Here is a 16921-nt window from a genome sequence, read left to right as displayed (position 1 = left end):
TTGTGCGGAAAAGAACATTTCACGATTTCATTAGCTTCTAAGATGGTGTGTCATGGAATTATTTGTCTCCTCGAAGTGTGCCATGTTACTGAAAAGGTTGGGAACCACTGGTGTGAGGGTTGCAGCTGGTTGTGCATAGGATAAAGCCTTGTAACAAGCAATAAAGTGGTAAGATCAGAATATATCATTTTATATATCTGACATCTCTGCACATGCATAAGTTTTCCAATAATAAATTTCTACATCCATACTTAACCTTGTCAGGCTATAATTACACAGTAATATTGCCATTTGCATTTCTTCCGGCTCACCTTTTGATTATTTACTAGCTCTAACTAGTCCCCACCTCCTCTCTTCCCACCCCCTCTCTTCCCTCCCACCCACCCCGTCCCACCCTACCCTTCTGTCTTGCAGTATTAGCTCTTCTGTTAATGAGTTTTGCTCAATCATAATCCTTCGCTATTGCTCATCTCTCCCCACTTTTCTCCTATCTTGTACTTGTAAATTATTTTCCTACTTTCCTAACTTTTGATGAAAGGTTATCAGTCTGAAACATTGATTCTTTTTGTCTCCACTGATGCAGCCGAACTTTGTTTTGCACATTTTTTTGTTTGAGATTTCCAGTGCCTGTAGTATTTTGCTTTTGTTTTTCCTTCTTTCCCAGTAGAGGTGCCACAGCACCACTACTTGGCAAAAGTCATTCTTTGACAAATTAACTCAGTTTCCATCATAAATGTGGTGATTGGAATTTATAATAGCAATATAAAGTTAGAGACAAAATGCCTTCCTTCAAGATGGAGATTGAATTGTGTACACACCGATCCAGATATTCTTTGACCTCTTGCATCCACATTGCTTGTTGAAACCCTACCCTTGGATTTGATTCAGAATCAAAATACCACAAATGCTCAAAATTTGAAATAAAAAGTGCAGCAGACCAGATAGCATCTGTGGCCAGAGAAACACACCTTTTCATTTTGATAATCCTTCATCAGAACTGGAGCATGTTGGAGATAAAGTGTTTTTAAGCAAATGCAGAGCCGGAGATATGAATGGGGTGCAGGTAGAGAAGAAGGAAAAGTCCGTGATAAGATCAGGGGTAGGAGTGATAAAATGACAACGGGAATAATACAAGGCAAAAGTGGGCGATAATAGGCCAAGAATATAAACTAAAATCGATCCATGGAAGGTTTAAATGGCCACAGACAATTGCAGGTGAGGGGGAAGCATGGTAAATCTAAACAAATGAAGATTGCTCTCATTGAATGTGAACTCAATTTCAATGCTTCAAATGAACAAAGTAGTATGTGTAAAATTGACCTGGTAACGGTGTGGGTAAATACCTGGTGAAGGTGTGAGTTTTACTTCTGATATGCATAAAACTTTGGATTTTGCACAAAGATTATGCTTTGAAGGGATAAGTGCTTGTATTTTTTAAAACTAGCTGTAGTACACTTGCACTATATATACTGGGAGTTTAAATATTTGTGGCTTTATTTCATTGTCATAAAGTATGCAATATAGTTTTGCTTCAGGGTGTTTCCCAACAAATAGTATTGCTTTTATTTTGATGTACTTGCCCCTGTAAGCAGTATTAGTCCTGTTCTCTCTCCCTCTCAATTGAATTGTTCACCATTGGCTGCCACCTGTTGGATTATTGAGTTCATACATCTCAAGTGAAAAGCTGAGGAAGAAACAGCCAAATACAATACTTGTAGATGTTTCATTATTTTCTTTACTTCCAATTTTCTTCCTTCCTTTCCCAAGAGCATTGATTCCTTGCTGAAGTCAATCACATCTTGGTATCTGAATAAATTGCCACTTGTCGGACGCAAATATAAACATTGGTAGGAAGTTGTTCAGGAGTTTTGTCCCTACTTTATATCCACAAATGTTCACTTCCTGTGCGTGTAGTTGGATAGTGATCATGAGTGATCTTTTATATTTTGTGTGCTCTGACACAGCTTCTGGAAAGAGGAATGTAGTATTTATGATGAAATACTTCCCCACCACATATTAGCTGTTAAAAATAATCTTTTAAGCATAAAATAAATCACTCACTATTACTGCAGTAGCTATATCTTTAAGCCCAGGTGCTAGTATTACTTAATATTATGCTTGTTAGTGATTTGCACTTTAAGATCAGTGGACTGATTGCATCTTTACTGACCTCAGCTGAGCATGTATGAGGATCACTACCTGAACAAAAATGTCAGGCGGCCTTGTGCTAACAATATTTCTTTAATAGGTCTTAACTTCAATTGCTACAATTAATTGTAAAGTACTGACAGGCAGCAGGCATTAAGAGATACTTACTGCAGCTGGTTACCTCAGGTAGCATGTGGTGCTAATGACGCCAAGGTCGCAGGTTCAATCCCTGTAGTGGGCAATATTTTTGTTAAAAGAAATCGTAAACGGACACTTAGTGACAATAGCTGAGTGGAGTTGGAGCTAAATATCTGTAATGTTTCACTCTGTGAATAAAAAATCCCTAGTAAAGGCTGGCCTTAGTTTCTTCCTTCATTAACTGACTATCTAAAGCATGACATTTACCAATATTTTGCTACTTGATCCTCAAATTATTAACATTCATCGGCAGCTGTCCGCTACCTTCCCAATGTAGTTATTCTTTTTATATGAGCTTTGATTTAGGGTATGCCAGAGCAAAACCTCTCTCCCAACACCTGTGCAGATGCATTTTCCAATGGAGAAATTACAAGATAGTAATCAAGAAATAATAAACCTATGGATTGCTCCTCAGCTTTGAGATGCTAAGGCTAATTGCTGTACTCACTGAGATTAGCTAACTCAATGCCAGCCCAGGTATGCAAATTGAGGCATCCAGGATTGTCTGGGTTAGTACCATACTTCCATTAAAATGAAAATCTATACTACGTTGAGTAAAGGCAGCTGAGATACTCCAGGGTGCCTGTCGTATTAGTTTTGAGGTTTATGTACATTGAAATTTTACAGAAAAGACACCAAAAGAAGTTGGCTCAATAGAGAAGCCTCCCTGACAAAGTATCTATAAATGTGGACCCCTATTCCTTTTTTTTTGGCCACATTCTGAAGTTTTAGAGTTAGTTTTATAGAAAGAGGCTCTTTGGCCTGTTGTGTCTGTTTTGGACATCAAACACCTATCTATTCTAATCCCATTTTCTGACACTTGGTCCGTAGCCCTGTATGCTATGGCACTTCAAGTGCTCTCTAAATGCTTCTTGAATGTTGCAAGGGTTCCTGCCCCCATCACCCTTTCGGCAGAGTTCCAGATTCCCACCGCCCTCTGGATGAAAAAACTATGTTCCTGTTTTGGGTGGATAAACTCTCCCATTTAAGTGGCACCATTTGTAACAATTTGTGAAATCATCCCACCACAAGCTGACAAGAAGTGAGTCACCTGATGAAGGAGCAGCATTCCGGAAGCTCGTTATTCCAAATAAGCCTGTTAGACTTTAACCTGGTGTTGTGAGACTTCTCACTGTGTCCACCCCAGTCCAATGCTGGCATCTCCATATGTTTGGCTGCTGAAAGCACCACAGACAATACTGAGCTTGTTTTTGCCCACTGTCCAGTACTTACTTTGATAGCAGGGGCCTCACTGTTTTTGGCCTACTCTTGTTTGTCAGGCTTTGATGCTAATTGCAACGTACAACCCTCATTGAGATCCAGTGTTTTTACGCAGGATTATGATCATTAGTCATTATTCACCATTATTCCTTAGTTGCTATTACTCAATTCCTGCTGCATGTTGTAATTACCAGCTGATTGATGAGCCCAAATTACATTTTGTTTGTTGAAAAGGATGCATAAAATCTGCAGGAGTTATTCAGAATTAATTGATGATCAATGTGTAAATTTGATTTCATGCTGTTGATGCTTCAGCCATCTAAGTGTTTGCAATCTCAGCCTAATCAATAAATATCTATACACTTCTCTCTTGAATGCATCTCTTGGGATAAAAGGCACCTGTAAGTAATGCATAACAAAATAGCTACTTTTAGGCCTGATAGTTGAAAATCACTGTCATGCATGTTTGGATGCTTGTTCTTTATTCCTTTGAACTTGTAAAGTTACAAGTACTCCTTCCAGCAGCCTGTGTCATACATAATTCTGTCTCGTTTTGCTTTGTGTGACTTCATGAGATCATGGGTCTTCATATCCATCAAGGCAACAAATCTCAGCATTGAAAACCATTAAGTATTGTGCCAATGTCGGGTTTCTTAACTGATCAATAAAGGAACACATTTTGCATCTTTGTGGTATTGTTGAATTTAAATGGATCTATGCCACAGAACCACCTTTCTAACCTTTCAAAAATATACCCGAAACATAGAGAGTATAATTCAAAGAATGGAGCACTGCACAGTTGCTCCAGCTGAATTGGGCTAGAGGACTAATCTAATCTGGGATGTTTCTAGCCTTTGTGACGCAGTACAGGACCATGTTATGAACTTGTATACTTAAACATCTGGTGTTACCTGATTTGTCTTGTGCAACCCAGTGCATTTAAATGGCTTCCTGACTTAACCAAAAATTTGCCAAAACTTGCTGGTTATACTAGTTTTGAAATCAATATCACAAAGCTGTTGAAAATAAAATACTGCTTAGTGTTTGTGTTACTTCATTAGTTACTGTGCTCTTCTCCCTTTAGCAGTTTAGATTTGTCAGAACTGGCAAAAGCAGCAAAGAAAAAATTGCAGTCGGTAAGTTTTCTTCTTGGATGTTTGCAGCCGAATTGTCCTGTGACAGTATATAATTCTGTCATTCAAAGATCCTAAATTTGAATTCTAAACTTAAAAAGGTTATAGTGAAATGTTTATTACATGTATGTTTTGATTATCTTGGTTTCCTCTGCTCATTATTCATCAAGAATTAAGCATCCCCATTCATTTTGCACTCAATATTCTGCAGATCAAGTTCCCAAAAAGCACAAGTAGATCCTAGCGAAGCTTTGTATACTGTTTCATTACTTTTGGTACGAACAGGATGGGGTTTAATTTAAACGGCCCTGATTTCTCCTGTCACCGCCTGTCCATAAAATGAAAGAAATTTTGATTTCCCCCTTTATAAACAGTGATGTATTTCTCAATGCCTCAGTTTGGGTGTGATCTAATTTCCGTTAATGACCCGACAGCAAACTCAAGATGAGGTAAACTCAGAGGGCTAGTTTATTTGCTCCAATTCAAACATGGGAGGAGAGAAGCAACTTGTATAATAAAGTGTTGGGGGGGGGGGGCGGTAGAGAAAGGAAAATTTAACAGGACATTAACCACAAAATAAAGAATTATTGTTTCATGTGAATCCAGAGTCAAAATCTGTTACACTTTATAAATTGCACAGTAAGAATTATATAAGTATCTTCTAACTGCAAACTTAGTAATACATGCAATTTTATTGCTTAATTTCCCATCCAGCCTGATTAGTTTGCCTGCTGCTGATGCCACAATGATCATGATTATTATTATCCTAATATAATTATCATAAACATCATTAGAACATCGTATAATTGTTCTTTCACCTTGTCTATAACGTGAATACATGAAAATCAGGGATTTCAACTTCCGGACCAATTTCAAACAAGTTAGGAATGTATATTAGTGTATTTAAAAATAACTTCACCATTCACCTTTCCCTCGTTTTTTCACAAAACTATCTAACTCTTGCTAAACTGTAAAAACTGGCTTATATTTATGGTTCAAGTGTTTGGCTTCACTGGTTGGTAGGAATTGTTCAAGTCACCTTTCAGCACCTTCCCAATGTAGGGTGATGAGTTTAATCTCAAAGAGTAATTTAGAATGTTCCCCAGGCAATCAGCCAATTGTATTCAAGTCTGCAGGGATAGTTTCACAATTATCACATCTGTTAGTTTACCATTTCAACAGTTGGGAGGGGCTCTGTCTCCCCTTCCAAAAAAAGGTACAAGTGAAATTAATTTTCCACTAATTAGCCATTATTACACATCATCCCTCAATATGCATGGCCAAGACAAAGAGGTTAACTAACTTTAAATGCAAGGTTTGAGATTTAAAACAAAATTCTTGAGCTTCCTTCACCTTGTGTTGTATCAAAATACACTGTTGCAGCTGGACTCTGAGGACTCTGTATCTCCACAGCACTAAATTTGAGCCCTGATCAAGGGTGATCCAATTCATAACCATCTAAGCACAGTCACCCTTAACCATTTTTGCTATTTGACCATCTAGTATATCTGGCAACAAAGGCAGCAAGGCTACCATTGGTATTGCTCTTCAGGCTAGAAGTCGCAAACACACCTTCCTTCATTTACTTTGTACTCAAGAAACAAGCAAAAGGGAGGGAAAGATGTGGAGATATTTTTGGGAACACAACAGGAGGATCTTAATCTTACAGGTTTCTTTTTTATTTCTTAAGGAGAAAAATGGGCTTGAGTTAAAGTCCAAGTGACCTCTTAATGCAAGACATGCATTAAATTTCATTTGGTTCATAATTCTTTTACATGTTTTTTCAAATAGCCTCTCTAGTTTAATGTTGAATGTATGTAAATACCATCTTAAACATTCTCAAAGCACAGTGAATGGCTTAAGTAGTTGCACCTCAGTCCTGAAGTGGGTTAAAATTCTCTATCTGCTTCTATTTCTAGCTAAGTAATCACTTGTTTGAGGAGCTAGCTATGGATGTATATGATGAAGTAGATCGAAGAGAGACTGATGCAGGTGAGGATTCAGCTGTGAAGCGGAAGTCAATATCGCAATATTCTAACAATCTTGCTTCCTGTTCCAAAAATTCTGCTTTAAATAATCTATTTGAAATTTCCCTTCATTTATTTTTAACATTTGCAGGTTTTTCTCATAAGGCCTACCTATTTTCTCATAGCTCATCAAAGCTGCGGAGAAAATAACTCAGTAGCAATTGTACTAGAATATCGGCCTCTCAAATTAAAGCCTTCAGTGTTTAATCTTTACTCCAAACATAAATTTTGTTCTTAGCAGGTGGGTTTGCCAGTTTTAAATGAGTTTGATGGGTTAGAAAGTTAGGGTTGATTAAGGGGTACTGATGGATCTTGTCCCTTTAAATTAATCATTAACTAATGATTAATAAACATCAGTAGTTTCAAACTCAATAACTAAAATATCATTTTTTTTGCATTATTCATGGTGAACATCACTTCGCAATCTCTGAAGTACTTTGCATGATATTAATTAATTTGAGATGAGGTGTTTTTGACTATCTAAGCAAATGCAACAACCAATTTATGTAATCCACAATAAGGATTTAAGCTATTTTGTAGATAGTTCTCTGGTCTTTCACACCCTGCTGCTGCTGCTAGCAAGAACAGAGAATTTGGAGCTCAGCCAGATCTCCATTCACTGCAGCAGAACTGGAGAATCCCAGCCCCAGGTGAAGTCAGACAATCTGACTTAATGACCGGGATTCTGCCAGCCCATTACGCGACTCGAGCAGCATAGTGGGCCAGGAGACCACAGCGGGAGGGTCTTTAGCAACATTCGTGATTGGTGTCTGGTCGACTGTAAGTCTCCAAGGCCTTGGCAATAAACTCAGCACTGGAAATCACCCCCTGCCATGCCCCCAGCTGGGAGAGGTTTCCACCAGCAGGGTTTACAACTTTTGCCACTAATGAGAAACAGTGCCCATCTGGCACTGGGCAGTGTTAAGGGGGTGGGGCATACTAGGGTGGGACCTATTGGGGGGTGATTGATTGTGGAGAGGGGAGATCCGTAGCCACTCTGCAAGTGGGATCAGTGGGGGAGGGAATGAGAGGGTGAGCGGAGCTGGTCATCAGCGTGCAGTTGGTGGGGGCTGGCTCGGCTCAGGGTTGGCCACTAGAGGTTAGATCAGAGCTGGGAGGTCAGGAAGACTGATGATCAGGGAGATGTCGGTACGCCAGCAATCAGGGTGGGGGTTCAGGGATAAACAGGAGGTTTGCGATCGGGAGGCTAGTGGGGGGGGGGGGGGGGAGTGGGGGAGGGGCTGCCAAGTACACATGCAGATCTCCCTACTGACATATCAGCCCATGCACAGTGGCACGCTTAGCACTATGCTGCCAGCCTCTCGGACAGGATGAGGCCGAGCCCCCTACTTTCAAGCATGAATCACTCTAAGGCACTCTGCATTGCACAGAATTGGAGATTTGTTCTGGTAAGTACGCCCAAAGAATGGGCAGGAAATTCTCCCATTTTCCTGCCATTAGATACTTAGTTTTGTTTTGGGAGAATCCCAGCCAATATCTTTGCTTCGATTACTCACAGTAAATTGTGTAAACAGACTCACACTGTGATGTTGCTGCTTCTCTCTTTCCGGCCTTCCTGTTCTGTCAGTGGCCAGCTCCCTATCCCACTCATCCCTATGTTTTGAAGTAGGGCAATTAAAATTTATAAGATGATCAAGAGTCCAAGGTGCACTGATCCTGAGTCGATTAATATTCTGCATAATCCTTGTGCTCTGTTGCCCATTTGTGCTTAATCGTCTTACCCCAACCTTCTAACTATTGCGAAGACTTTGTTTCCCCCACACCCATACAACATTTTTTTAAGTAGTATAAAAAAATGTGTATGCTGGTTCACTTAAGCTGATAACTATTTTTAAAGTGTTTAGAAGCATTGGAGGTTGGTGTCAGCAACAGCACTTACAAAGAATGATAGAATTCCTGCATTGCAGAAGAGGCCATTAAGCCCATTAAGTTTGCACCAACTCTCTGATAAAGTATCTCACTCAAGCCCCCTGCCCTATCCCTGTAACCCCACACATTTACCATGACTAATCTGTCTAACCTACACACCTTGGGACTCCAGGGAACAATTTATAATAGCCAATCCACCGAATTTGCACATCTTTGGACCGTGGGGGCTTCTGGTGGAAACCCGTGCAGACATGGGGAGAATGTGCAAACTCTACACAGTCACCCAAGGCTGGAATTGAACCTGGGTCTCTGGAGTTGAGATAGCAGTGCTAACCGCTGTACCACCATATTTTTCTCCAGCAAGAAGCTAGAAACAGTAAAATGGGGTGGTTGGTGCTTGGTAAGGAGTGTGGGTCAGGCAAAGCAATGTTGAAATTTGCAGGCTGCTTCAGGCCAATGTAACTGCATATACTTGAAAATGGCACTTTCAACATAAGCTAGGGGGACAGGGAGAGTGTGGGGGAAAGAGGTATAGGGAGAACATTTTGGAAGGATTAAATACCAATTTTCTTGTTACAGTTATTTATGAATCTTACAAAACGATTACTAATTGTGACAACAGGACTTGGATGTAACAACAAATTTTGGAATTTGTGTGTTTTATTTATATTATTTAAGTAAGGTTCTAGATTACCACCATGTTGCTTCAATTGGGTATAATGGACACAACATTAGCATGTAAAGTCACAAGTAAGCTGTTTTATTAGAGTTATTCTCATTTCTCTAACATGAAATGAGCTTGATCATATTAAATCTTACAAGAGATGGATTGAAAATTAATAATTTCCAATACAGTTTGTGTTTTTTTACATTGGTGATGGACTGTGAGAAAAGAAAACCCGTGTTTATAGATCAGCTTCTTTACAATTGTAGAATCTATTTGGATCAGCTTCTGAATTTGGTTTTGAAACACCAAGACACAATGATAAATCATGGCTTGAATGGTTCCCTTGAGTTTCTGTTTGGCTTGTGTAGCATATTGGATTAAAAATGTTTGAGTTAACATATTTTTCTATGCACAGTTTGGCTGACAACTCAGAACCACAGCACCCTGGTAACTGAGACAACAGTCATTCCCTTTCTTCCTGTGAACCCAGAGTATTCATCAACTAGGAATCAGGCAAGTTTTCAGTAAATGCTTTGTTGCTGCAAGCACTGTCAACTTGATAAAATTGAGGAGCTAGTCAAATGAATTGTCATGTAATCCAGTTGATATCTCTACGCTTTTTAGTATCATAAATGCAAGTAAATCAGCTTGTGGAAAAGAAGGAACAGATTAGCATTTAGCAACTGTCAATTCTACCAAATTTCCATACACAGTATGAACTTCCAGATATTTATTACTAGATCCGTGATACATTGCCAACATTTTCTGTTCAAAATGTTTAGTGACAAAATGGTATTGCTGACATGAGTCATTATGGTCTATGTCTTGTTAATGCAGGGGAGCAGCTCACCTGTTTTACGGAGGTAAAATTCAGGCCTAGCTTTTTAATTTGCTGCCGAGAGGAAGCTAACATTTACTTTTCCATGATGTAAATTCAGGAAATCCGGTTCTGGAGATTTGATTGTCAGAAAATTACTGTCCCCATTTACAACATTGCTGCTAAGATGATGTTCACATTCAAACTCATGCCTGTACTTTTAAATTGCAGGGAAGACAAAAGCTGGCACGGTTTAACGCTCATGAGTTTGCCACTCTAGTCATTGATATTTTAAGTGATGCCAAACGGAGACAACTAGGGAATCCAATCACTAGCCCCAAAGGTATGTGTGCTTCCATTAATTTAAAATATATCCACTTTTTAAAAAGCATTGCGCTGGAGTCTGTATTAAAATGCAAAATTGTAATAAACTATTTCCATTCAGTATGCATGTATTGTGAATCTGTACCAACAATACCATTTTCTAAAGATCAGTTGCTTGCTTAATAGTTAGGAAAATTAGCAGAGCTTTTTTTTTTTGCATTATTCATTTTTCATTTATTGTGGGTCATTGCAAATGACAGTCTGTGTATTGGCTGACCATTCTGTAATAATCATCACAATAAAATAAATGAATATAATGCCCCAGAAGTTGTGAAATGTGTGTTGTCAAAAGAACAAGCAAGAGTTTTAGAAGGTGTAATTTATTCAATTTAAGACTGTTGAAACACTTGTATCTGAGATTTGTTTTGTGATCACCTTCAATTATCTATTTTCTCTATTATTTGTTTAGAGTTTAATCTTTTTCATTTTCATTGTTATCATCAAATCAGATGAGACATTTTGAACCTTTTAAGCAGCTTCTTATACTTTATTCAACAGTTTGCTGTTTGAATTATTACCATACATGCTGTACTTTGTTTTATCCAGCATTATGCTCTGTCTAAGCATCATATGTATTTTCTGAAAGAATCATGTGTCCTTCACAAATCAATTCAAGTTGACTTGCTGTCCATTACCTGTTTAATTGGAAAATCCTAGATGAAACTCCAAGACTAATAGTGCAGTTCAGCACTAAATCTGAGAACGTTAGGATAGATAGAAATACGTGCATTTTTTTAAGCACCTATCACAACCTCAGGAGATCCAAAAGCCCTTTACAGCAATGAAGTACATTTTTTTTAAGTTTAGTAACTGTTGTAATACAGAAAACACAGTGCCAATTTGTGCAGCACTAAGTCCCAGGAATAGTAGTGTGGTGTGGTGAAGGCCAGGTAATTTTTTTTATTGTAGCAGATTGAGGGATTAGAATTGGCCAGGACACCGGAGAGAACTTGCCCTTCTCTATAAAAGTGCCCTGAGATCTTTTATTCTGAAAGTGCAGGCGGAGGGTGGAATCTTGTTGAAATGGCCTTGGTTTGGAGAGCTGGCAAGAGAGCTGCATTGCCTCTTTTCAGGATGGCATCTGAACCACAAGACGGTTGGGTAGCATTGAGGCTAGCGACAAGCCTCCCTCTGGAATCTGTAAGCCTCATCAATCAGAGCTTTGCACCTCTTTGTGCTCACGGTGCCACAGGCCAGGTGTTGGCTGCTGCAGGAAAAACAGTCCAGAATTGTGGAGCAACCCAGGCCATAGGCAAGTATGGTAAGGGGATGGTTCCACAGGATGGGAATTGGAGGAGACAGAGATGTAGAGAAGTTGATAGCAAAGGCGTGGTGTGGCCCTTAGTACCCAGACACCTCCCTCACAATTGTCTCTGAATCAGGCACTGAATGTCTTTGATTGAGGCCCCCCTCCTGGAGGTGACAGCCTGGCTGCTCAGTTCAGCCTGTTGTGTACAATGTATGTTGGCAAGCCTGCCTGCCCCTAGGTTAATGCCAGCCGCAGATGTAAGGGCCTTGTAGAGGTGACAGGGTAGGAAGGTCAACCATGGGCCTTCCTGCCCAGAATTTAATTCTGATAGAGGTGAGAAAGTGATGGGTTCTGGTACGTTATCATCCTACAATTACATATCCTTCCCACCTCCAAGCTCACCACCAATGAGAGCACAAGATTCTGCCGCCCACTGTCTGTGTTTTAATATCTTATCCAAAAGACCACCTGCCACAATGCAATAGAATCCATGTATTTCTGACTCGAAGGTGTGAATATGGTAATTGAGCCACAACTGATAGTCTGAGAGGATAGAGCAAATCAAGAAATAGAGATTTGATTATGTCAAATTTAAATTTTAAAAGCTTGCATATTGTCGAAGGGCAGAAAAAAAGATTGAAGTGAGGAGATGCACAGTTTTGACTTCTGAGGGAAGAAAAATGAATTGCAGAAATGTGCGTTAATTCTTGATTTAAATACAGTGAGGAAGCTGGGGGGGGGGCACAGCATTTCTAGGGATGCTACGTTAAGAACAGCAAGGAAAGGGTCAGAATTTAGCTAAAAATGCAAATAGCGATTTTCCATTTTGTAATCGACTCCTGGCCGCTTTCTGATGTGGAGCTGATTACGCTGGAAATCTTAGTCTCAGAGACTTGCAGGGGCCATGACACCCAGCAGTAATCCCGCGAAATGGCCCCTGTTGATGTCTCCTGACCCGCAGTGCTGCTGGAGCAGCTGGAAGATCGCCTCTTGTATGTCAAAAAACAACAGACAACTTTTCACAAAACAATGGTGTAAGGAAGAAATGAGCCAGGGATTTGAAACCAGGGCTTTCTTAGTCTGAGAGCTGAATTTTACACTGGCTCCTGAATTTGCTGAAATGTTGCTGCAGCTGTCTGACTGTGATTGCTGCTAAGATGTGGCCCACATTCTGTATTTAATCTCATTGAACTGCTTTATTGCATTAAATTTCACAATGTGTGGTCAATTTTATCATATTTATTAGCATTGTGTAAGATGTGTGCTGTATCACTGCAAGCCCCATTATAAGAACATAAGAACATAAGAAATAGGAGCAGGAGTAGGCCATCTGGCCCCTCGAGCCCGCCCCGCCATTCAATAAGATCATGGCTGATCTGTCGTGGCTCAGTTCCACTTTCCCGCCCTCTCCCCATAACCCTTAATCCCCTCTCTTATCAAAAACCCATCAACCCGCTTCTTAAAAATATTTAGCGAGGCAGCCTCCACCACTTCAACGGGCAGAGAATTCCAGAGATTCACCACCCTTTGAGTGAAGAAGTTCCTCCTCAACTCCGTTCTGAACTGCCCCCCCTTTATCTTGAGGCTGTGCCCCCTAGTCCTACTGTCTTTTTTGAGCGGGAAGAGTCTTTCCACCTCTATCCTATCCATCCCATTCATCATCTTATACGTCTCAATGAGATCTCCCCTCATTCTTCTAAACTCTAACGAGTACAAGCCTAGTTTATTCAGCCTCTCCTCATAGCTCAACCCCCTCAACTCCGGTATCAGCCTAGTAAACCTCCTCTGCACTCCCTCCAAGGCCAAAATATCCTTGCGCAGGTGCGGTGCCCAAAACTGCACACAGTACTCCAGCTGCGGCCTCACCAATGCCCTATACAGCTGCAGCAAGACCTCCCTACTTTTATATTCAATCCCCCTCGCTATGAAGGCCAGCATCCCATTCGCCTTCCTGACCACCTGCTGCACCTGCAGGCTGGGTTTTTGCGACTCATGCACAAGGACCCCGAGGTCCCTCTGCACCGTCGCCTGCTGCAGTTTTTCGCCACGTAAGTAATAGTCCTTCCTACCATTCTTCCTACCAAAGTGGACCACCTCACACTTGCCAACATTAAATTCCATTTGCCATTTCCTGGCCCATTCGCCCAGCCTATCTAGATCCTTCTGCAGACTCTCCACACCCTCCGCACAATTTGCCTTTCCCCCAATCTTGGTGTCATCAGCAAATTTCGACACCCTACACTCGGTTCCCTCCTCCAGATCATCTATATAAATGGTAAATAGCTGAGGCCCCAGCACCGACCCCTGGGGCACTCCACTAGTCACCAACCGCCAATCCGAATAGCACCCATTGACCCCCACTCTCTGCCTCCTATTTGACAACCAATCCTCTATCCACGCTAACACCCTACCCCCAACTCCATGTCCTCTGACCTTCTGCAGTAACCTCTTGTGAGGTACCTTATCAAACGCCTTCTGAAAATCCAGAAAGACCACATCCACCGGCTCTCCTCTATCCACCGCCCTAGACACATCCTCATAGAACTCCAGTAAATTTGTCAGACACGACTTCCCTTTAATGAAACCGTGTTGCGTCTGCTCTATCAAGCAATTCCCTTCAAGATGCCTCGCAATTTCCCCATTATCTTATTCTTAACTCTTAATGGAGCTAACACTTACTGTATTGAGGAAATAAAGGAAAGGGTGCATTAAAGAATGATCCCAAGTCTTAAGTGGTTGGAAAAATTAGAGAATCTCAAGCTGAACAGCCTGAAGAATGAGGTTAAGGTTGGATCAATCAGACTAAACAGTATTGATGGGATAAATATTCCAGTTAACTAGTAGAACCAAAAATGGTAATTTCAGCAAAAAATACATAATTGATAAATGTTTTTAATAACTTACCAGAACAAGGTATTAATCATAGAATCCCTACAGTACAGAAGGAGGCCATTCAGCCTACCGAGTCTGACCCGACCACAATCTCAACTAGGCCCTATTCCTGTAATCCCACATATTTATCCTGTCAATCCCCCTCACACTAGGGTTAATTTAACATGGCCAATCAACCTAACCTGTACATCTTTGGTCTCTAACAATTATAGATGAGGGTGTTGAGCATTCAAGATGCATTTAGATGCTGGAAGTTGGGCTTTCTTGGGTGAATTGCTCATCAATGACTATTATAAAAATGATCACAATTCATTTCCCCCATTATTTGTGGAGAAGTCATTATATTTCTTCCTAAGTCAGAAATTAGTGGTTGTTGACAAGGGTTCCATTTCAATTGAACCATGGGCAAAACAACTGTAAAGGTGATCATTACCAGGGAGTGATGCAATCCATGATGTAATCACAGGCATTCTGATCTTCATGCTAGATGTTGCTGTTGCCTGTAGTTGCATAAAGACTGTATAACAAGTAAATTCTCTCCAGTCATTGAAGTTCTCTTGATCATTTTTTTCACTCTTGGACCAATATTGTGAAAACTGTTCTGTTTTCTTTTCTCATTAACACAGATAATGTGGAACTTGTACTGAAGAGTGTTAATGATCGCCATGGCAGTGAGAGCCATGATAACGATCAGCCAGATTATGACAGTGTTGCTTCAGATGAAGATACGGATCAGGAACCAACAGCTAAAGCAATCAGAGCAAAGGTACCTCTACTGTGTCATTTTAATGTAGTTCACGATAAATGGCGCCCTGATGTTAATTGTACTACTCCTGAATCATGTCCAAAATTAACAAGGAACATCAAATTTCAGTTCATTTCTGAAGAAGTGTATAATGCTATGCATATCAATGTTATTCATAAATATTTGAACCTATAAGAGGAGGGAAAGCTAGTTGAGTGTCTTAAATTTAGAGTACTCTCCATTTTTCATCAAAATAAACAAGTTTTCCAGGATACTTTTTTTAAACAATTGTCATCATGGGACATTCCAAAGTTGAGATTCTACCCCTGCTTGGTGGTTCTTGTGATATCGTTTGCTGAGAATGATCCATCATATCCAACTGCAGCTCTGTTGCAAGCAGCAACGGTTGGGATTTCAGATATGCATGAAATCTACTCCAGAATCTTCCAAAAGCAAGAAGCTGCACTTGGTGTTGCTTTTCCATGCTAATCGATAAGATTGTACATGTTGACAATCCTGTGTTTGGTTCTCTCAAAGCTTCAACAACATAGATATATTTTCAGTCTCACATGTCAACAAACAAGTCTTATTTGATTTTTTAAAAAATATATAGTTTCATCCTTTGTTATAAATCCAACCATTTTGTTTGTGGACAGTGACTTGGAGGAATCAACTGTCTTTGACTTTGAGATTAAGTGGAAGTGATTATAAAGCTGTAATCTCAAGCAGCTTCACATTATTGTGGTAAAACCTCACATTTTCTTGTTACAGTTTGATTCAAATCTATTCAATGTGTTCACTACTATTATAAGTCAACTATTCTTTTAACAGCTTAAAAATCCAAATGGTATCTCATTTGAATCTGTTCATTCTGTGTTTTAACATTTAATGTCATGACCCCAATGGCTTTTTGGCACCTTCCTACCCATTCTACCAGTCAAGTTCAGTAAGGAAGAATTGTAGTGAAATGAGTAAAAATGATTTTAGCAAAGAGAATCACCGCAGCTTTAAGTTCCAAAAATGTGATTCTTTTAACCGTATCTGCAAAGAAATAGAATTTTGTTCACTGGTTGCACTTCTTATTGTAGAGCATGGACTCTGATCTGTCAGACGGACCAATTACATTACAGGAATACATGGAGGTGAAAAACGCACTAAGTGCTTCTGAAGCAAAGATACAGCAACTGATGAAAGTGAACAGCAACTTAAGTGATGAGCTACGTTTGATGCAAAAAAAAGTAAGAATAACTTTTTCAGACACTGAGTTCGTTTAGTATATTCTGTGGCTCAGGGTCAGTAGTAAATTTTGAGAGATAGACTTTCATTTTGTAGCTTTGAGAATTACTCTATGTATTTGATTTTCCTTTTGCTCCTTCGTTTGGAGCAGTGTGGTGGTGGGATTGAGGATTTTGACCTAAATAAACATCAAAAATCAAGAAAACAGTACTGTAATGCATTTCTGATCTCAAATTTCTCTTAGAAATTTCATTTTGTTCCTCCCCCCTCTACCACCATCGCTTTTGTATTGTAATTTTCTGTACCATACATGG

General features: G+C 39.9%; 1 protein-coding gene across 11 annotated transcripts in view; it reads left to right on the top strand.

The window, feature by feature from the left end:
* git2a (G protein-coupled receptor kinase interacting ArfGAP 2a) overlaps positions 1 to 16921 on the top strand; it is an 85753-nt gene that overhangs the window by 35997 nt on the left and 32835 nt on the right. For 9 of the 11 annotated variants that reach the window (XM_080208119.1, XM_080208118.1, XM_080208116.1 and 6 more), the window contains exons 9-14: positions 4652 to 4703; positions 6620 to 6692; positions 9700 to 9797; positions 10333 to 10444; positions 15253 to 15392; positions 16460 to 16609. In XM_080208119.1, the coding sequence (XP_080064245.1) occupies positions 4652 to 4703; positions 6620 to 6692; positions 9700 to 9797; positions 10333 to 10444; positions 15253 to 15392; positions 16460 to 16609 (625 nt within the window). The remainder of the gene's footprint in view (positions 1 to 4651; positions 4704 to 6619; positions 6693 to 9699; positions 9798 to 10332; positions 10445 to 15252; positions 15393 to 16459; positions 16610 to 16921) is intronic. The other 2 variants (XM_080208121.1, XM_080208113.1) reach the window with 1 other exon arrangement.

This window comes from Carcharhinus amblyrhynchos, chromosome 20 (genome assembly GCF_965287045.1).
Source record: "Carcharhinus amblyrhynchos chromosome 20, sCarAmb.v2.hapA, whole genome shotgun sequence".
Classification (NCBI taxonomy): domain Eukaryota; kingdom Metazoa; phylum Chordata; class Chondrichthyes; order Carcharhiniformes; family Carcharhinidae; genus Carcharhinus; species Carcharhinus amblyrhynchos.
The sequence above is the reverse complement of the archived record's forward strand: the minus strand, read 5'-3'. Positions and strand labels throughout refer to the sequence as shown.